Source organism: Protopterus annectens, chromosome 3.part1 (assembly GCF_019279795.1).
Source record: "Protopterus annectens isolate FY-2018-M chromosome 3.part1, PAN1.0, whole genome shotgun sequence".
NCBI lineage: Eukaryota > Metazoa > Chordata > Ceratodontiformes > Protopteridae > Protopterus > Protopterus annectens.
Window position 1 is genome coordinate 897,624,445 of NC_056732.1, and position 23,678 is coordinate 897,648,122.

The 23,678-nt window shown below is 36.7% G+C and overlaps 1 protein-coding gene across 1 annotated transcript; it reads left to right on the forward strand.

Moving 5' to 3' along the window:
- The first annotated feature begins 7,001 nt into the window (after positions 1–7,001).
- On the forward strand, positions 7,002–10,842 carry LOC122798306 (melanocortin receptor 5-like). The gene is made up of 2 exons (XM_044067134.1): positions 7,002–7,179; positions 8,607–10,842. The coding sequence occupies exon 2, from the start codon at positions 8,729–8,731 to the stop codon at positions 9,737–9,739; it is 1,011 nt and encodes a 336-aa protein (XP_043923069.1). The 5' UTR covers positions 7,002–7,179; positions 8,607–8,728; the 3' UTR covers positions 9,740–10,842.
- The last annotated feature ends 12,836 nt before the right edge of the window (positions 10,843–23,678 follow it).

Consider the following 23,678-nt stretch of genomic DNA (forward strand, 5'->3'; position numbering starts at 1 on the left):
TTTCATACTCTTATACTCCTGTGTACTCTCACTTACATCTCCTTTATACAAAGAATAATGTATCCAGCTAATTGGGTATAAGTTGGCTGGTCTTTTTCATATGCTCTCTGTTGTTCCTCTTTGTGCATAGTGGCAGCTTGCCACTTGAAGTATCTGCTATCTGCTGTATGCCTCAGATTCATTCATATGAAGCCTGCACAAGGTATCATGATAGTAATGCCATGCCCATTCTCATATGCTATTAACTACACTGTGGTGCTTTTCTTATGCCATTTTCATGCTGCTTGTTATATATTATTCTACATACTTACGCCACGTATCACTGTTTAGCTATTCCTGTCTATTTTATATGACAGTGAATTGTCCACACACATTACAAACCATCCACTACCCTGAAGCAGATTTCCATGAATCCAGGCCACACACACACACACACACACACACACACACACACACACACACACACACACACACACACACACACACGCACACACACACACACACACACACACACACACACACACGGACACACACACATACACACACACGCACACACATGCACACACACACACGCACATGCACTCACGCACACACGCACACACTAAATGCCATAGATGTACAAACATGCAAAAACACACATTTTTGGTTCAAGTGAGCACATCTGAATTGCAAAACTGTATATGTTTTTATTTATACTTATTCAAATGTGTATTTTCTTTCATTTTTTTAAAATGTGTTTACAAGAGTAGAGCACTCATAAAAAGAATGTCATTTTAGAATACAAAAAAGGCCAACATTACATTTAGTGAGAGATCACAAGAGTATAACGAATATACATCTGTGAAATACAATTGTTAGGTTTCAAAACTGTAAAAATGTGTACAGTTTTAATGCACGGTATTCTCAGTAAATTAGGGCAAATCTCATTTAGAAAGTGAGGAGTCTGTGAAATAACTACAGTCATATACTGTCTTAGTGGGAACGATAGGATAGTTAGAGATTGTGAGTAGTTGGATGGATAAATAATGTTAAGTAAAATATGTGAGAAGTGGAGACTGTGGTGAAATACAGCATGCTACATGAGGTACAGCAAGAGTATCTCTAGCAGAAGAAACAGAAAGTGAATTGTTTCAGGTTAGTTGATATGGCCCTAAGAGAAGTAATGACATATGGCTGATGAGGCGGGCCTTTAACTTAGCACCAAATTTATTGTAAGGTGTGGCGTGTTTTATTTATGGTTAAACACCTTCTGAGAATTTGGGACCTACTGTAGAGGAAAAGTAATCTGTACAATGCAGGTTAGTTTTGGGGGGTTGCATTGTGGGGTCACATTAAACGGAAGGTTGTCTAATTAATTTAGTAACAAGTGATAAGAAGGTCTAATTGACTAGAAGTCCAAAGAGTTGGGATCCTAGGAGGTCAACTTGCGTAGAACAGGGAGCCATTTCTCTTTTATCAGAGTTCTACAGTCATGTTCAGTTTTTGAGGACTTGGTAAATACAATTATAGATTTTGTTGGCTATTGTTTGAATGTGAGAAGAAATGATTTTGTTGCTGAGGCAGGTGGTACCATATTTGGTTCCCTATTATATGATTGAAGACGCATTCTTTCGAATGCATCTTGATCAAAATTGAAAGCGCAAAATGGCAAAATATCAAAACGGCATATAAGCGAATTCTTTCCCTGGGAAAGAAATCTCTTGGCCGCCTTCATTATTTTGCCATTTTCTTCACTGTAATGCGATCTTGGAGTTGGTATATTTAAGTAGGGTGGGTGTGAGGGGCACAACACCCCATGTTGAGGTGACGAGGTGAAGCCCCCCACTTTATGTAATATTTAAAAGTTTTTTTTCTTTTCTTTTTTGGAACAGCGATTTTTTTTCCCTGGGAAAAAAATTGCTGTTCTAAGTGTTCAGGATTGTAAGCTTTTGCTTACATGGGGTTGATGAATCAGCGATCGCTTTTTTAAGTGGTTGCTGATTTAATATAGACTCCCATATTCATGTTAGGAGAGTAGAATGCCATGTTCTGGACCATCATGGAAGCACAGTAACATTCTGAACGGAACGCCAGATGTATGCTTAGGGTTATAGATGTGGCACAGTCTGACATCCATGACTGCCTACACTGCACTGGGGACACCCTGGATTGGTTCACTGATACAATGGACAGACGGTGGGCAGAGAAAGTGTCTGTCTTGGACTGCACATTGTCTGTGCTGGAACGTCCATCTAACCCGTTCCCCTTTCTGACTCACACACATGCTGTCAACCATTTGGGCCAGCCTAGGCCTCCAGCACCCCTACACATCACCCTGTGCAAGTGAGGATACCTGTACCACATCCCTGTCATCCTTCCTGTCTATGCAGGGGAATGAAGCTATGTCTCTGATGCACAGGGTGACTGTATTACTTGACTTGTACTTGTCTAATGCAGTATTGTTTTTCCATGCCACTTGTAGTGGTCATCAACATATACTGTATGCTGGTATGTGTGATGAGTATGCAACATACTTTTGTGGACCTTATGTAGTATGATGTTGTACTGGCGGTATTGTTACACAATGACAGGTATGTCACGGACTTGTGTATGTTTCTGTTCCAGGATTCTGAGAGGATAGCCTAGGGACACATGGCAGCAGTGAAGCAGCACAGCATGGCATGGCAGCACCACAGAAATATTACTTCAAGAATGTACAGCAGTATACGTGCTTGGCTGCATAGGTTCACATCTGTATGACAGTCTACCAAGGACAATGGTGGTGGTCAGCATACTCATGCATTCATAATTTGTTATAAGGTCTGCTACAGGGCAAGGCATGACCTTGCTGGGGTGCATATGCTGCCTATCTGTTGGAGCATAGTAGATGGATGACTCACTGTACGGGCATTAACCTACTAGGTGATGTTAGTACTACATGCATGTTGGAAACATTTGTCTAGCAGACATAAACACAACCTTGAAACAAACCCTGCCTAATGGTACACAGAGCACCTCAGTGCAACTCAACACATGCTGTCTGTTTGATTGGCTGGGCAACCATCATCTTAACACATGGCATCTGCCTCAGTCCCTATTGGACTGGAGCAATTTGTGCTGGTCCTGTACTGAGAGGTATACAGATGTCTTTGATTGTGATAGCTTGGTGGCCATTATGCTAGTTAAGTTCACATGTCTAATGCACGCAGGGTCTTGTAATACATTTCTGTCTCATGATATTAATATTTGAATTTTCCACTTTTTTTTTTTTTTTTTTACAAGGCATGTTTGCCACTGTGGTACATCATACAACATGCAAAGATTATTAAAAATGTATTTTAACATATTCACTGTAATGTTTGGAACACACAGAGGATAGTTTTGCTCATATCTGTGTGTGCTATGCCATTTCTGTCTATCTACCTACATTTTACAGCCCCTTTTGTGTGTCTACATTCTTGTATATGGAATATTTCCATGTACACCACAGACACTGACATGCAACAGACACTGACATGGGGTCTGCAGGGCTGCCTATCTGCTTGCTGGATCACTCTACCTGCCTCATTTGCATATGATTCACCTTCTTATGAGGTGATTTGCATGGCCCATAAGTTTCTGTGTTGGCGTGTGCATTCACACTGCTCAACAGCACTTACTGAATCTAAAAATGTTCGCAGCCATGTTAGCAGCACAGCGCGGCACCTACACAGAAAGAAAAAAAATGTTTAGGCTTTATTAAATTCCTCCCATTATCTTTCAAAAATAAGAATTAAAATGTATTACAGAATACCTGGACTCATATCTTCTAGGTGCTGGTGGCCCCCATACTGTAATAAGTGGATTTTGACACAGTCTTAGTTGCAACCTCTGTTCTGAAAGCCCCTATTCTAAAACTGGATCTACTCTTCAGTTTGCACTGAAAGATATTGTAGAAAGTGGTGTGCGCTGGGGGGTATTGTGAATAGTATCGTCATTATTTATTAAATTTCCTCAAATCAAACCTCCAAGGTGTACACAGATGGTATTTATAATTTTTGCTTGGGGGGCTGGAGACAGTGTGGTTATTATTTTTTCATTCTCCTTAAAAACTTCAGAGGTGCATACAGAAGGTGACTACATCTTATTCACAGTAAATTACTAGGCTAGCCTTCTTATGGCATTCTATGCCTAGCCAAGTTCCTTCCTGAAAGTGAGGATCAAACACTGTACTTTGTGTCTTTGAGTCAAGCACCTTAACCATTATACCAGGCCCCTATCATTATGTAGGGGCAGTGTACTGTCTAGGAGCAACAAGTTGGACTGTATTACTGTGACTGCTTTTTTTTTTTTTTTTACATTAATGACAAACATCAGATTTGTATACTATGTTTTGTAGGTATTGGTAATGAAGCTCACTGTTTATATAAGTCTGATGGCAACAGATTGTTATATGTTACTGTTCCATGATTCATTTCAGTTTTGTCTCAAAATTAGAGTAGTACATAAAAGTTGTCTGTCCTTTCAGGGTTAAGTGAACAAGCATGTCAGATATGATCTGTATATTTTTGCAAACAGTCATCTTTTCAGTTTACTGCGAACTACTACTATTTTGCCAGCAATGAATACTAAGCCTTGAACATAACTTATCTGTTTCTGGAAAGAAAAAACAAAATTGAATTTCTTTCTTGTGTTTTGTTCGGGCAAACTAGTGTATGCAGATTTTGGAAAAAAGTGGACTGAAATGCATTTCAGAGCCTCTATGACCCTATGGTTTCTAGGCCCTAGTGGAGAGCAGGATTAGTTCATGTGCTTTCCTATATAGTTACTACAGTGCAGTCTTGGCCATTTAGAGTTGAAAGGAGGAAAGAAAAAATAAATAAATAAACTGAGTGAATTTCTTTTCCTTAATTGTGATTTTTTGTTCAGCCGAATCATTGGATCAAAATGTAAAAAAAAAAAAAAAATGCACTAAAATGATTGCACTTCAAAGCACCTAAAAAAAATAAAAAACAAACAGATATAAAACAAAGATTTTTTTAACCTTAATGACCCCTGGCCCCCGGGTTAAGTATTTCCTACCCAGTTATTATAATGCAGTGTTCCCATTTAGGGTATGCTGAAATATGCCAACAAAAATAAATTCAATAAGTAGAAATTCATTTTTTTCTTTAGTTGTGATTTTTGTAAGTTTATCATTGGTTGAAAAAGATAAAATGCTTTAAAATGCAGCTAAGAGTATCTAGGAACTCATTATTTCAGGGGCTTTCTGGCTTCCAAACTTTTGACTTAATTTGGTTATTTATTCCACATGTATTAACATGTATTACAATGCACTCCTGGCCAGTTAGGGTGTGTTGAAAGGATGCCAGGAGAAAGCAAAGTTGGAGATTAATGCTGAATTCCTTCTACTTGCTCATGTTTTTTTTTTTTTTTTGATAACCTGGGTAAAAAGGTTTGAGAGGGACTTTAAATGCATCTAAAAACACCTAGAATTATTCATGGCTTCTGGAAACTAGGCTCCTAGTTCACCAGATTAACTGATTTATTTTCTCCACAGTTATTATAGCAAAACTGCATTAGTCAGGGTGCATTGAAAGGCTGTAGGAAATTTTTGAGGAGTAAAACAATATGTGCAAAATATGTAGAAAAGAGTAATTTGAATAAAGTGAAACTGCCAGTGTTGGGGGGATGGAGGGATAAGGGACAGTGAATAAAGGAGGGGTGCCATGAAGCTCTTTCACTTAGGGTACCATTTCACCTAAGGCCAGTCTTACACAATACTGCCTAGTTTGTTATGGGATGGTGTGTGCATCCTCTAATAGAAAGTTCATTTTTAATGTTGAAGTAATCTGAACTGACAGACCTAAGTGCACTTGAAAGTCATTCTCTGTAGAGCTGTATTTTCCAAATATTAAACCATGGTTACAACATTTCAATGATTCCATCTATTCCCAGTGCTAGCTATTTCTTATCAAGAAAATTATGTGCAGGACATAAGCTCTCCAGTTTCTGGAGGAAGCACATACTATTTTGATGAGACTAAGAAGCTGTTTATACTTGGATGAAAGATCAAGCATACTATGCATACACACAGCAGCATAAAAAAAGAGAAATGTGCAGTTAGACAGATATTTGTGTATCAGATCTTTATGATGTCATAATAAACTATACACTGTCTTCTACTTGCATCACATAGCAAACACCTCCAGTACTTTATTATGTAAGTATTACAAGGTGCAACAACTCTGATAACCTAATGTTTCTGATGAAATAAGTGTGCAGCCCCCTTTTGTCAGTGCTACCATTTTGCTTTAGAATATTAGAGTAAATATATATGAGTGGCATATGGATGCATTAAAAACATATACTTTTACAGTTTTTATATAATCCATCTTAAAGTATTAATTGTTTAGAATTCATTGAGCAGTACTGAACCAGCTTTATTTCCTAGACATGACTGGGACAGACAAAGTGTCTAATATTTAAGCACAATATCTTCAGAAGTTTTATGATTTAAGCATGCTCTTCTCCAAAAAATGCCATAAAGTGCTAAAGGCTCCTTTACAAAGGAAGCAGTATATGAGGGTTTCACACAAACCTTCAGTCCTTGTGGGAAACAGCTCTCATTTAACAGTAATATGCATTTAATGTATTAACTGTGATTTGAGGAATTAAATAATGGAACAGCTACATTTAAATTAAACATATAGGTCAGAAATTCTAACACAAAACAGAAAATTTAAATTTCTTAAAAGAAAAAATCACTGTATATTCATAACAAAGATATAAAACAGCTACTGTAGCAGTTGTGATTGTCCAGCAGGAGCAACAAAGCTCTATGGTTTTAAAAATATCAGTGCGACTGGATAAAACATTAGTTAGGTGTGCATTGCGTCTTTCTACTAGGCTGTAGCACAAGAATAAAGTGTGAGAATGCTTCCTTCAGATTGGTATTTTTCTCATTAAACTAGAGGAGGAGTCTCTTGACATTCCTCCAACCCATTCATATTCCTGAGACTATAAAGCTGAAAAACCAACAGGTTTCAGACAGCTTCAGCCATTCAGCTGCAAACGCCTTCTGGATTTGAATACAAGTACCGATTCAAGTTAATGTTCACAGCATGCATTTTGTTAATGAAAGGCATCACGCGTATAAACTTCAAGATCTGACATGACATGGCAATAAAAGTAACCTGATGATCAAGGCAAAACTCACTGGTAAATATTTAATATTATATTTTTCAAGCTATACAAGAATGATGCATCATTTATATTTTAATGATTTTATTCTCAATGACTTAACTATGGAAGAAGCATTTAACATGCAGAGTTGAAATTCAGTGTTCATATTTTAGTAAGCTTAACTACAGAAATGTCTTTAGTAATAACAGAAATACTGCATATGCTTTACTTTTACTGAGCCTAGTAGCTGAAAGGAGATGAGCATAACAATCCTAGGCAGCAGAAGGAAAGAGTGTCGACACTTTATGTAGTATACATACATATTCATGCAGACTGTCCTTGAAAAACAGATGTCTGGAAACCACAGCATGATAGCAGTGCTTAATATCAAATCAAGGACTATCCCAGTATGATGGTATGCTTGATCTTTTAGATTACTCAAAGGCAGTGACATTTATGTGCAGCATTTATCTATAAGTGAAAAATCTGAATAATTTCCTTTACTTACCTGAAGCCATACATCACTGATCATTACAGTTAATGCAAGCACATGGGCAGTTCTTTTTATTTTGACAGCTTGTTTTCCAAATGCTTTAAATTATGAAATAATATTTTCTGATTCAAATCCCTCTATAGTTATTGGCTTGATATATGAATGTATAAACAGAAATTGGTCTTGTGTTTTTTAGTTTACTCAGCTGAGTATGCAATAATTCAGTGGTCTTTTAAGAGGAGGTATTGATTTTAAGAGTGACATCTGTGCCAGTGTGCAAAAACTGCAGCAATTAGAAACTGTATGTCACAGAAATGTGTAAATAACTTATGAGAAATCAAATAAATTAATGATAATGTGTGCAAAATTTTTAAAGTAATACATTTCCTGTAGCAGTACATATTGTCCTTTGAATTATCTATTGCAGTATAAGTAAAATTATATTAATGCTGTTTAAATTAGATTGGTAAAAGTGAGGTAAATGTGAGCTGGTATTTGTTAGTTTTGTATCACTGTATTAAGGATGCAGTGTACCAAAATGATTATGATTCTGAGATGTGAATCCAGATGCCTGGGTTTGACGGCTGTCAGTTCCCTCTTGACTATATGCTTTCCTGATAACAGTCAGTAAAACTTGTATTTTCTTTTGCTACATGAAAAAATGTCTACCTTTGGTGAAATCATTCATTCTACTGCATCTGTGAAGCAATATGTTAATAAATGTAAAGGTTATTAGCAGTCTGCTTAATGACACAAAATAGGAAATTATTTTGTTGAGGAATCTTCATGTGTTTAAAGTATACATGTCATAAGCACACGAACAGGTGAATGTTACACATTTTTATAATAGTGCTTTTACAAATAACATGCCAGTGACAGCAGCAGTCAACTGCCAAAGATAAAACATGTGGAAAGAATACTTTGCCTTGTGGGGATGCCAACTTGTACTGTCTTTTGTTTTCCTTTCCAGAGATGAAACTTCATTTGAAACCATGTGATTGTAGTTCTTGTTTTGCTGTCAGCACATAGGACATGCCACCTATGGATCGTATACATAGATTCAGCCCGCCTCTCTACAAACAGTACCAATAAATGATTGACGGAGCTCTCCTTATACCAAGCACAATGAACAACTCACTCTTCCAACATACTCAGACATTCAATGTAAGTGTGATAAGCAAGAACTACAGTGGACTTACTGGGAAGAACAAATCATCATCATGTGAGCAAGTAGTTATAGCAACTGAAGTGTTCCTGACCTTGGGCATTATCAGCCTCCTTGAGAACATACTTGTCATTTCTGCCATAGTTAAAAACAAGAATCTGCATTCGCCTATGTATTTTTTTGTGTGTAGTTTAGCTGTGGCTGATCTTTTAGTCAGTATGTCTAATTCTTTAGAGACCGTCATCATGTCTATGCTAAACAATGGCCATTTAATAATGGAAGACGCTTTCGTGCGTGATATGGACAATGTGTTTGACTCCATGATTTGCATATCTGTGGTGGCATCTATGTGCAGTCTTTTGGCAATTGCAGTAGACAGGTATGTCACTATATTCTACGCACTGCGTTACCACAACATCATGACCATGCGACGAGCTGGAATCATTATTGCTGTTATATGGACCTTCTGCACTGGTTGTGGCATTATATTCATCCTTTATTATGAATCAACTTCTGTCGTCATCTGTCTTATTACAATGTTCTTTACTATGCTAATCCTCATGGCCTCTTTGTATATCCATATGTTTCTCATGGCTCGTTCACATGCTAAACGAATTGCTGCTTTGCCTGGCTATAATTCCATTCACCAGAGAACCAGTATGAAGGGTGCCATCACACTGACTATATTGCTTGGCATTTTTATTGTCTGCTGGGCCCCATTTTTCCTCCATCTTATCTTGATGATCTCATGTGCTCAGAATCTCTACTGCATCTGTTTCATGTCGCACTTTAACATGTACCTTATCCTAATCATGTGCAACTCAGTCATTGACCCTTTGATTTATGCATTCCGGAGCCAAGAAATGCGGAAGACCTTTAAGGAGATCATGTTTTGCTACAATCTGAGAGTAATCTGTGGACTGCCTAGCAAATATTAGTTGTCCTCTAACAACAAATGTTTATACTTCAAATGGAATCCATCACAACTTGCACAATTTTCCTTTCTAAAATATGCAGGAAAGAATGCTTCAAGTTTTTAGACTTTTATGAAGCGGTCTATATTCCTCAAAAGTGCTCGGTTTGTTATTACTGAAGATAAACTTTTGAGAAAAAATATCAGGCAATTGCATTGTGTTAATCATCTGAGCTGTCACAGCAGTACTGACTGAACTGACTGCTGGACATTTGTACTCCTTTACTTTATTTTTTTCACTGCCTGTTAATATTTGTGATGTTTTGATCTGACTACTGAGTACTATTTGCAGTGAGACATAGCATACACATCAACTGAAATTTGGTATGACTTTTATTTGTAACAGTACCTGTTTATATGGATTTAAGAGTATTAAATGGATTGATGAATTCCTGATCTCTCTTTTATTTTATGTTTTAGTCTTTAACTCCCTAAATGATTAAATAATAATCTTAGAACTGGATTCTTCTTGTTAGAAAAACCGTCAATCAAAATGAAGAATTTTACATTTGCTGCTTATAGTGTAATTAACAACATTCTGTCTAGAAAGGTTTTTTTTTGCATTAAAATAATGTCAAAAGCTACTAATCTACTGCTTTGAAATGGAATCTACTTCAGTCTAAGTTTTCCTATAAGCAGCGTTTTACTGACATGTCCTGTTCCATATTTATTTACTCTCTTTAATTTCATGCACATTCCAAAACATTGTAATTCATTAACACTGCTTAATGCTTTTTGCATAGCTGACAAAGAAAACAAAATAAATGCCAAGAAGACTATTTTCTGAAATGGAATAACACCACATAGAGCCCAACAATCATTTTTGTATCTTTTGATATTTTTTATGAATATGCTGTGTTGTAGGTATCCTATAGGCCCAAGATTCTTATTGTTACATTCCACAAAACAACAAGCAAGTCAGCTAAACCTAATATAGCTATAGCAATGTGAATTTGTGAAGTTTACAGTTCTATAGTAGAAAGATCAAGTGTGTGTAGTTATCTTTTAGAACAGTTTGTGGTAATATGTTTTGCAAAATGGCATCTATAAATAAACAAAGCAGCATTACATTTTAGCGACATTCCTTCCTGCTGAGTTAAAGTGGAACTGTGTTTCACTTATGTGTGTACTTTCCCAGACTAAAGTACACTCGACGTATGCAGTGATAGCTACACAGAAATGTTTTTGCAACATTGCACTTTATTATTTACAATTACTAGTATTTATCTGAAGACCAACACCTGCAGTTACTTGAAGAGCGCACTTACTATGTTGAATTTACAGTTACTTGCTGTTACAGGAAGGAGGCAAGAAAATATGCCTGGATTTTTTTCCAAACTATGTTGTACCATTTGCTCTCATACAGTAACCACTGTTCTTAATGTATAGTGTACAAAATAATGACAAATATATGGAAGATCAAGGTTCTTAGCAAGAGAGATTTGTTACTGCATTGACATGGCCTCATTCTCTAGGGGGCAGAAGTGTCCATTAAAATAAATTGCTGCCGTTGAGAAGTACCATCTGCTGTAAACTTCAGATGAATTGGTTTTCAGGTCTAATGCATGATATTCATGGAAACACAAGGAAATACTATTGAACTTGAAATCAGTATTAGAAAAAATATGATCATGTTGTTGCTTTTTGCTTTTAAACCATGCAACTAATGTTCAGTTCAGTGTAGACCCTAAATTATTAGCTTAGCAAGATTTTCCCAAAACATAAAACATTTCTCAGGGAATACAAAATTCTGCTCAGAAGTACAGTCAGTTATTGGTTTCAAACTAGTGGCTGTCAACCCTCTGCTCTTCTCTCAGCCCATGAGGGCAGGTATAGCACTTTTGTCTCCTGATGCACAATAATCATATCTGAGGTCACAGTCGCTGAGAGAAAATGCAAATGCTTGTTTTTGGAGTATTCAGAGAAAAGAACAATTTTCAAAACACTGTGTTCAGTATCGTCTGATGCAAACACTTGTATTTTGCCGGAAGCTATGAGTTTCATTCAACTCTGAAATTGTTACTTTATGAGAAAAGAGTTATAGTGTGCGTTTTATTTTGGATTATTGACTGTGTCTCAGCATCTCATTATGTTGACAGCCCATTTCAGAGGAATTGCTATTTTCCTATGAGATGATATAACTTCAGAAAGTTATGTTTAGTATGGTGGAACATATCAAAAACCATCAGCATACAAAGTATGGGGTACTGTCTCATAACACCCATTTTATTACCTTTTTCTTTACAGTTTTGTGTATTTGCAGCATTTCTGAAACAGGACTTGATGACATAACCCACTTCTTCATTAAGTACGTGTAAGTGGTACCTCTGATGAAATGTGTGTTGAAAATGTCATTTATTTAAGAATGTACTTTGCACTCTACTACTGTGCTTCTATTTCTGTTCATATCTTAATAAAAACAAATAAAAATTTCTAGAAGTTGGTGGCAATGTTTTTTATTACCCACCCCACACAAAAAACATATTTACTGCTATTGGCATATGAAATGAAGCATACATATAACCCTATTGTAATACAAATTTGACTCTAGAAAAAAAGCATAAAAGAAGCTGAAATGCTATTTAAATTTCCATACACTACATGCAGATTAAGTTACTTGTTTAGTAATGCTCAGAGCAGTAAAGAAGCCAGAGGAATTCTGCATTGTTCAAGTCTGCTTCTCACAGTTTTAATCATATTGCACAATATTGTTTTATGATGGCTTTAAAACTGGAATGGTGCAGTTCCGTATCAGGCATAATCATACCACTGAATCCTGCAATTTTTCTTTTGCTGGCACAAAGCATTATGATTTTAATTAATTCTTAAACTTATTGTCTCTGTATCATCATTTGTTTCAATGACAAAAAAGAAAATTTTTCCTCTGGTACTATATAATTCTCTTCAGGATTTCAAAAAACAAATTCTACATAGGCAGCTGCATTACATAAAATATGTGCATTGTAAGAATGGACCTTAGTCACTGACTGTTGCACAGTTTACATGATCCAGCTGGTTATATGACTTTGGTGACTGATTTCTTTGGAAGTGGAACTGTTTGTCAGTGAGTATTTGGAAGAGTTTAGGGAAGGTCATTTTATGCAACACTGAAAAAATGTGATATGATTCTGGCTGATTAATGTGTCTCTGAATCTCACTATAGGTAAACATCAGCATTGTCAGATCTTATGGTGGTAGTATTCTCCCTGGCGGTCCATGTCAAACCTTATCGTGGCATTGTACCTTATGGTGGTAGTATTCTTCCCGGCAGTCCATGTCAGACCTTATCATGGCAGTGTACCTTATGGTAGTAGTATTCTCCCTGGCAGTCCATGTCAGACCTTATTGTGGCAGTGTACCTTATGGTGGTAGTATTCTCCCCGGCAGTCCATATCAAACCTTATCATAGCAGTTTACCTTATGCTGGTAGTATTCTTCCCGGCAGTCCATGACAAACCTTATCATGGCAGTGTTTTTCCTGCTGATCCATGCATTGCATTGACAAAGGTATACCATGTACCACTTTGGCAAAGGCACCCCTAAATTCACTACACCCTTGTGCACGTGCACACACACACACACACACACACACACACACACACACACACACACACACACACACACACACACACACAAACACACTCTCACTTATTAATAAATAAGCCTTACCCTGACATTAATTAATAGTCACTGAATCACTTCCATTTCATCCACATGTACATGCTAATACAGACACACACATACACATACACACCCATACACACAAACACACATGCACATTCGCACACATCTTAACTCACAGACTGCTTCCATAGTTGTGAAAGTGTGACTAATGTCTTTTGATAGTGCTCACTTTTTCCTTCAGCATTTATATTTTATAGTACTGAATAATCCTCTGAATTCCTTGGCAGCATAAATTGGATTACAGCTGACATTTTGCTGGGACACAACATGGCTAATTAGCATTAGCCAGTTCTCAGGGTTGCCATATTAACATGCAACTCTGCCAGTAATAGTGCATTCCATGCTGAGACCTCCTCTTGTGGAAATCTAAATGTTAGGATCCAATGATCTGAAAAGGCTTACTGTAAGTGAAAAAAATAGAAGTGATAAGGCTCCCCACTTATGGTATTTCATAATCTCACAGTCGTATATTATCACTGCCAAGAAACAACGCTTGTTGATATAGTGACATCAGCAAAGCCAATCAATTTATGAAAAGTTTAGCGGTAGATCACCAAGCATGCAGGACTGACAACTTTGCACCAGATAAAACTAAGTTTTTCTTTTTGATTGGATAGCAAGTTTCAGTTCAAGAGTAAAAAGGTAATGTTGTGAATGTATTTGCAGCTGACCAGTAGTTGCAGAATAAGGATGCAATATATGTCTGGGTGAATATATAGCACCTTCTGGAATTTAATGACAACAATCTGAGCCTCAAAGTTGCAAATTGTTAAGCATAATTGTACAGCTGTAACAGCAAAATTAGGCATTAGTCGTGTGTGTGTGTGTGTGTGTGTGTGTGTGTGTGTGTGTGTGTGTGTGTGTGTGTGTGTGTGACTGTGTGCTGATCTATGGATTTGTTGATCTGTCAACCTTGTTATAGGTCTTCCTGACATCTAAGTCTCAAAACCATTATGTTGAAGGTAGAAGACTATTTCTATTCACTCATTCATTCATTCATTCACCCATTTATGCATATTTATTTCTTTACTATGTTTCATCTGTGTAGTCTTTCCCTCCCTAACCTTACATAAATTTTGACATTAAGACTCCATGTATGTTCTTCCATGCCATGAACCTACAAAGTCTTCTCAGACCAGCCATCCTTGCTGTAACTATTTACCCAGGCATTACCTTTGTTTTCAATGAGTTCTGGAGCTACCACCTGTTTAAACAGAGAGCAAGTGATATCATGTAGTCCTTCCATTATGTAGCACATAAATGAATTTCTGTCACTACCATTAGAGGTAGGAATTTAACCTGTAAACCACTGAAAGTTTAACTTAATAATTACTTCACTTTTCAGGCAAAGTATAGAATTATGAGCTACAAAGCAATTGGGAACAATTAGAAAAATAAGAAGTTAAGAGCGTAAGTTAAACTGTTAAAATATATTTTTAAAATGTATGATGTACATATTTTTGTAATGTAATTCTTGTTGGGGATGGGGTGTTTAGCAAAAGTATGAATAATGAGCCAGTGACAGCAAGCAATTTATTTTCAGCTACACAATGACCAAAATTATGCAGGAAAAAATCGATCTTGCTTCTTAATAATCATAATGCTAAGCACTTTCAGGAAAAAAGATAAAATATGTATAAATGGTCCACACCTCTCCCCTACATTTACAGTTGAGATTTATGAATAAACACACAAAACTGGTAGTTTTTACACCAATTTACTGGACAGCATATAATTTATTTATAATTTCCTGTCTTCGCAGACTACCTTGATTTAACAAAATATGCTTTCTCACCAAGATGCTCAAATGAGAAATGATAAGCTGTACAGCAGGACATCTGTTCAGTGCTGCAAAGTTTCAAATACATTAGAAGTTTAATTTGTACTCTGTCAATAAAGCATAATCTAATTGTATAAAATGTTTAATAAGTTTTTTTATGTATTCAATTTTAGGAAAGTATGCAATAAAATAAACAATAACTGGTTATTTCTCTATTTCTCTCTCTCTGGCTATCTAGCTATATAGCTAGTTAGCTGCCTGCCCATCTGCCTGTCTGTCTTTCTTTCTGTCCCGTGTATTATTTACATATGTTAAATACTTTCAAGATAAAATAATCTAGAATGAAAAAACATAGTACTTTGAAGAAAACAATAACAGACTTGCAAATTTATATTTGCAGGTGGCAGGCCAATTTCTAACCCTACACCCACAATACTATTATTTTTAACTGTGACCTTGAACACCCATTGAAAACCACAAAACACATTTTCTACAAGAAAAACATATTTCTTTTCTTGGAGGTTGTTTGCTGTCTGAGAATAGACACATTTTAGTAGAGGAGTGGTAGAGGAGGGCTTAGCCTTGTAAAATGTACTTAAAGTGACTATGGCAAAACAAACTGGAGGTACTATAGTGTTGATTGACTTGTGACAAGATTAGATGTAGTTTGGCTCTGGATTTTCTTGTTTTTGTAAATTATGTTCTCAGGATCTTTAATTTGGCATTCTGTGTTTCATTCAATACTGCTGTTATAACACAAAGTAGAACCACAATCCTGTAATGTATGTGCCTAAACACAGATTTCATTGTTTGCATGTGTATTTATGAGTCTTTCATTTTGTTTCCTTTTCTGCTTGTCTGTCTTCCTTTCCTTGTGCTACTTGTTTGATTCATTATCACAGGAAAGCATAAAGTGGCTCAGACTAAACACAGATAGTCTTCTGGCTAGTTGGTTTAGGAGACTGAGCATCCCTATAGAATCTAGTTAACAACTACCCAGCATACCTCTCAACCTGGAATCATCAGAAATCTGGACAAGGCCCATGAAAATTAGGTACAAATCTGTACGCTGATTAACATAAAATTTGCGTACATAATTACATAACCCCGCCCATGCCGGTGGAATTCTGGGATAACAGCTTTCAAATGCAAACTGAAGAACAGACAACCAAAATATGGTACCAGAGTCCCCCTGCAGCCATCCAATGTCCTATTATCTGGCTTTTTCACTCCATTTACCATAAACACTAATGTATGCATACTGCTTTGCTTCTACAATTATTATTTAGATTTTATTTTTGCATTTTATAGCACAAACACGAATAGGTATCTGCTAAACAAACAATACTGTCTCACAATGAAAACAGACCTGGCATTAAAACTTTTCTGCCTTTGAAACTCACATTCATTGAAACAGCATTGAAACCCACACCACATCCAAAGAAAATGCATCTGGCCAGTGGTGGATAAAGATTATCTTTGGGCTGTTTTCAAATCATAGGCCCCTTGCACACAAAACAAGAAACATACATGCATTCTTTGATGAACCTTCCTGACTTTATTAAATTATATTCCTTGTATAATACAGCACACTTGTTAGACTTAAGTTAGAGTGCAATTTATAGTTTGAACATTTTACCAGTAGGCAGGCAATGAAACAAAATGCATGAACCAATAATGACAAAACTGCCCAGTTCAAAACATTTCCATCATAAAAGTCTACTTACACACACACAATCACATTTTAAATATATTGTTTGAACATTTTTCCAGTAGGCAATGAAACAAAATCATGAACCAGTAATGACAAAAACTGCCCAGTTAAGAACATTTCCATCATAAAAGTGTAAATATATAAATAGAATGACAGTAGTATAATCCATAGGCAGCTTACACAGCTTCTTGCACTTATTTTCAATTTCAGTTTTTTTTTTGGGGGGGGGGCAAAAGGGCAAAAATCAGAGACACATATAATTTTGGAAAGTTGCTAGAATAAAACAGGTTACCACCATGCATTTCATCATCTTGAACCCAGGACTCTGTGCACTACAGTCACTACATACCCTATTCCAAATCATCAGCTTCTTGAAAGTCAGTTAGACTGAAACTTAAATGGCTATAATTTAGTGAATTCAGCTCTCAATTCTCACCATAGCTCTCAACCTCTTAGCACAAAAAATGTGGACAAAGCCAATAATGCGAGAATACAGCCCCAAAATAGGGACACATTTCAATTACTTAACTGACCTTAGAAACTTAGAAAATTGCTGGAATGGTTTTGTGTTACCATTTATTTTCTGAAGAATGTGAAGTCTGAAATTCAAACGCCTATCAGTATTTAGTGAATTCAGTCAATCATTCAACAAAAATCTTTAAAACCACAGATTTAATGAGGAACAGAACAAAAATATGAGGAATGCGTTCACAAGTGTTGGTAGCTAGGGACTTTAAGCTCTTTTTACCTTGTACACAAGGTACAGGGTTTGAGCCTTTCTAGCCACCACCTCCATTCAATGGGGGCATTTTCACACACACACTTTCAGAGCAGTGACATAAGCAAGAAACAGGGCAAGCTAACACTTAAGCAAATAAAAGACACAAATATAGCTTGTGTAAGTCAAGGTAAACTACACAAAAAAGAAGCTGAAGAATCTAAATAAAAAAAATGAACAGTACTACAGGATTCTGTATATCTGTCTAATACCTAGATTAATCACTTCAGCAACACATAACCCCCTTCGGTAAATGTCAACAGTATTTTATAATTTATTAAGAATCAAATGCAGAAATTGTATGCAATGAAAATATATAAATACATACACACAGATACAGCTGTAGAGCTGTAAACTATTTCATTATAGATGCCCTTTATGAGCTACACTTAAAAGCCTGTCATGACCACCAGCAAAAAATGACCTCATTACAATTACACAGTTTAACACTAGTTATTGTTAACAAGGAATAGAAGTATTGATGTCTTAAAAAGAAAAGGCTGAAATCTGCTTAAAAATCAGTAGATTCTACCCAGAAAAGAAGACATAACAGACAGGCTACTGTGACAGGATCATGTTAAGTTCATAACACGGAAGAGGGATACCAGTTCCAAAGCAGTTTAACAAAACCGCTTCAGGTTTTCCGTAAATGCTTTTAGTGAGCTGCAGATATAATTAGCAGATAATAAGATTAGATGCCGAATGCTTACAGACAATATTCACGCATGCATGCTGCATGCTTGTATTTTCTCATGTAAAAAGACTCACAAATAAAGCTGCCTTTCAATGTAATATGCACTATCATCCAAACATTTTGTGAAACACTCTAGTCTACATGGATAAACTCAGAATATGTAAATTAAGGGAAGTTCTTCTCAGAGGTAGCAGTGGCACTAGTACCTTAAAGCAAAACTATATCGTCAAGTCCGTCAACTCCATTCTGCCCAGATGGCACCTTGAAACTCTGCAGTAAGTTGTAGCCAGCTTAAAGCCATAACAGTACCTTGCAGTCGTATCCAGCTTAAATCCATAATGGTCGGCAGCTTAAAACTCTGCAGTTGTATCCATAATGGCACCTTTGAAATGACGGCAGTCCTCCCAGACAGTATTCAAAAAGATGCGCTGACGCTCCCAGCCTCCCACGCATGTCCCTGGAGCTTAATTCCGATTCCGACAGGCTGATGGAGCTGACATCATCGCGCACATGATGACGTCAACTCCAAAAGCGCGGAAATTAAAAAGTCTAAAAAAATAGACGAAAAAATCGGAAATGAAGGGGTGCCACTCGGGAATCGTGGCACCCCATTATTGGGACCCCAAATCTCAGTAAAAAACGAGTAATTCGGGATGGTTGGGAGGTCTGCTACCCAGCAAGTAGGGCAAGATGGTCTGCTTTGCTCACTTACCCCATCACTTGCCACTGTGCCCACATCTACATTTATACTTTATTAACCACACCCAGCACATTCAACTCCCTAATTATATCAGCCATATCAGCCAAAACCAACCACTCTTTTAATCACACTAAAGTCACATCTCCATATAAGACGACTTATAGTCAGTAAAACATATACTTGTGCAAGCCTTCAACAAACATTCTTTAGAATGTAGTAAAAACTGGAGAGCACCACCACGTAATAAAATCTTCTTTATTTAAAATGACAGAATGAGCGCTTTCGCGTGCTTCCACAAGGCACGCTTCTTCAGATTCAATGAACAATAGTAAAAACACATTCCTTATATCCACAAGCATTATTGAAATTAGGAATTAATTAACCTATAGTAATGGTTATTCACTTCTTCAATTAGTTATGGCAGGGTGTAGCCCAAAACTAATTAACTACATGCTTTTCTAAAAAGAAACAAATCAAAATGCCACTCTTATAAAACAGAGAAATATTTCCTATTCTTGCAGCCATTAAATACATTATTCTTATATTAAATAAAGCTATTATTAAGATCTGGTGGAAAAGCTCCATGTTATGCACAGCCTCTATGTAACAAAGTTTAGTATATGCATAAAACTACTCACTAAAAACTACTGATCTTAGATTATATACAAATCATATTGCAGCCTATATACACATCAGCCAAAGAACTGTAGCTGGTTGCATGTTAAAACACCATCATCCCATTCACAACCTCTATACTAAAACACTTCATAACAATCCCATATAAAGATGCTTTTTAATATATGTATATAAATATGTGTTAAAACTAACATCTGTATAATACATAATTACAATAGACAGATAAATGAATAAATAAATAAATAGATATATATTCATATGAATCCAAAAAAGAAATAATTCTTAATACATTGTGAAGTGTAATGCTGAATGCAGAACTAAAAACTAAATAATAAAACTGATAGGGACCATATACAATAGACAAACATTTCATTTTGTGTTAATACTTCCGTCTTTTCAAGTGTGATCTAATACTCACATATACATTCAAACCTGGAGGACTTTGAGCTCTAAAATTAAATATCCAATTTAATTCTAAGTTCTCAAGGTCATTGAAGTTGTCACCTTTTCTAGTATTCATTTTCTTCTTTTGTAAAACTCTAAAGAGAAACTTATGTTCTGGATAGTCTACAATATGTTTAGCTAACGCATTCTTTTTGTCAGCTTTTTTAATGGCATAAATATGTTCTTGTATCCTATCCCTGAGCCTCCTTGTGGTCATGCCTATATAAAAAGCTGGGCATGACTCACAGGTGGCCAGGTATATGACATTACTATCCTCACAGTTTGCTGTACACTTGAATTCAAAATTAAATAGTAGCTCAGAGTGGAAGAATGTCTTATCCTTAGATATCCACTCACAAGAACTACACTTCCCACAAGAGTGGGTTCCTCTTATGTTATTTTTGAATGGATTATAGGGTGTCAATGATCTATGCAATTTTTCATCACATAATATCCGTTTCAGGTTCTTAGAATTCTTATAAACAAAATTCGGTCTTATACCAACCAATTGTTTAATATCTTCATTTGTTGTCAGGATAGGCCAGTTCTTCGAGATAATTTCTGTTATATATTTATTATCACTTGTATATGTAATAATACATCTAACATAGTCCGAATTTATTTTAGAAGGATTTATATAGTTCCTTCTAGATGAAAAGTTCAGTTTTCCAGCCTTTTCTTTTCACTGCACTGAGCAGTCTACGGGGCAGCAGAGGACAGCAGTGTCCTGTATAGTAGCAAATGCCTAGACAGTAAAATGTACCTATAATGTTATAATTAGATCTGAAACCTATTAAACCATGTGGCATTTTGTGGAAATAAGTTTAGAGTAGCAAGCTGGTATATCAGATAGCACTACCCCATAAACTATCATAGGAGACCCCTGCTAATACCCAGTCCTTAATCCTAAACAGGCAGCCCTATTTCAGGACCAATCAACACAGATATGCAATTTCCAAATGTCTCTTTGGCCAGCTTGCCAGATTTGAGCAATCTAAGGTAATACAGCAATTGTCTCATGTTCTCAGACAAACAGTTAATAATTAAAGAAAATAACACTGTATGTGAGAGGTGTAAATACTCAAATTCCTTGGAGGCAAAAAATCTCTCATACAAATGAGGATGTCAGGAATACCCACACTACATCCCTCACACATAGCGTTCACCACACACACAAACTGTCTTATGCTGAGGAGCTTAAAGAAAAGCTTCAAAAATCTCAAAGACCTCAAAGCCACCTAATGGTCATACTGCTCCTCAGCAATCATTTAAAGCACATACCAAACGTAACACCAAATATTTCACATAGGCGTACACCTAAATTTCCCCCAAGTTCAAAGACCATAAGGCAAGCATACACTTTATCTAATACTCTTGTCATTGGGGACTCCCTTGTGTCACATACAGATGACCCACTCACCAGGTTAGACAATAAGATTGCAGTTAGTTGCTTATCTGGAGCCAGGATTTGCAATACCATCCACACACTCAAGTTACTGCACCCCAGGTACCAACATGATTCTATCATTGTCCATGTGAGTATAAATGACCTGAGACATTCCTCACTGGACTATATGAACACAGACATAATAGATCTCTCAGAATATGTGCCACAGATAGCTATGAGCCTTGCATTAAGCAGCATTCTATCTTTACCAAGGATGATGCTACAGTATAAACATAAAATTATTGATTTTAATAACTGTCCTAGTTTCTGGTATCACTCCAGGGGGCCCCAAAACCTGTCAGTATGAGAGAACAAGGTCAAAGAACCATGGTGCTTTACCAGGGATGGGTTAAAACTGTCCTCCCTTGGTTTTCAGATATTGTCCAAAACTTTATCTGCCTCCTTAGAGCCTTTTAAGGCATTGCCAAAAAGACAAAACTGCTAACATAGTAAAAAAGCCTACAAGCACCCTTAAGGTGTTACTGATCAATTCTCAGAGTCTAAAAAAATACTCCACACCCTTCAAGCTGTTCTCACTCTGGAGAATGTAGACATCTGTTCCATGATTTAGACTTGGTTTAGAGCCGTATAAAGTACTCTGGAAGTGCAAGGCTACAGTGCTTTCCACACATTTAAACCAACAACAGCACAGACTGGGACCAAATGTGTAGTGTTTCAGTGTATGTTGGCAACAAACATACCACCAAGTTGGTTAAATAGGATGATACCATAGAGCTCATCCATGTGAATGTCAACACAGGTAAGGTCCCTCACCTTATCATGGCTAGGTGCATGTCACAATTTATGCCCCTAAAGTCTCACAACTCTAAAATAAGCCTACTAGAAGTGCTCACCATCCAACCAAACACCCTATTCATCTGAGACTTTAACTACCCCTTTACAGACTTGGAAACATACACTGCCTCAAGCTCACAGGCACAATCTGTGACTTTAACTACCCTGCTATAGACTGGGAAACATACACTGCCTCAAATTCACAGACACAATGTTTCCTGGACTTTAGTAACACAATCATCCTTGAACAGATAAGACACACTCCAATCAGAGGATCAACACACTGTATCTGGTATTCACCAACATGGGAGAGCATTGCACCCCACAGTGTCATGTCTTTACAAGTCAGGTCAGATCACAAAGCTGTCTCATTTGAATTAAAAATCAACCAGAAAATCCATCTAAACCAGTAACAGGTAGGAACTATTCAAAGGCAAAATACACCTATTAAGTGACAGTTTGTTAAAATTCAAGGCTCACCCGAACCCTGAGACCACAGCTACCTATGCAGAATTATTCACAGAGTGACTATACAGTCATATAAATAGCTTCACAGAGTTTGCCATACCTACCAGAAACAAACCCAAAACAAACACTAAAAACAAACTCCACTGGTAGAATCCTCACCTAAACAGGGTGTATAATTAAAGAATAAAGCTAATAGCACAATTCAGTAAATGCAACTCCCTTAAAAATAAATGCTGTTATATAACTAAAAAAGACCAACTATGAGGTAAGGATGCTAGCATTCCCTTACAGGCTAAGGACAGTCAGAAAACCTTTTTTAGCTATATCTGGAACCTTGGAGGTAACACTTACCCCATTTAGGGTGACATAGCAAATCTACTGGCTGTTAAATTCAGTTCAAACTTCAACTCACTCCTTTAAAATCCACAAGGTGAGATCCCCTCCAGCATACTTCCTCAACTATCAGCAGGATCAGGTGCTGGCAGTACTGCCTAAATCAGCTTTTGTGGGACCTTGTCATATGCTTTCTCCAAGCATAGGATTGCCCTAGCAGCCAAACACTGTCAATTTCTACCTGAGTAATAGCCCTACCTCATCAACTACTCTGACTTCAAGCCAGAGCTGAAAGTCTCTTACAAATCAAAGAAGATGTAAATACTTCAGTTCTGGATGGATCACCCCATTTCTTCACAGAAAACTTCACTCCAACTAACTTTTTCACAAGTTGTTAATGGAACATTTATCCTCTAGTGACTACAAAACCC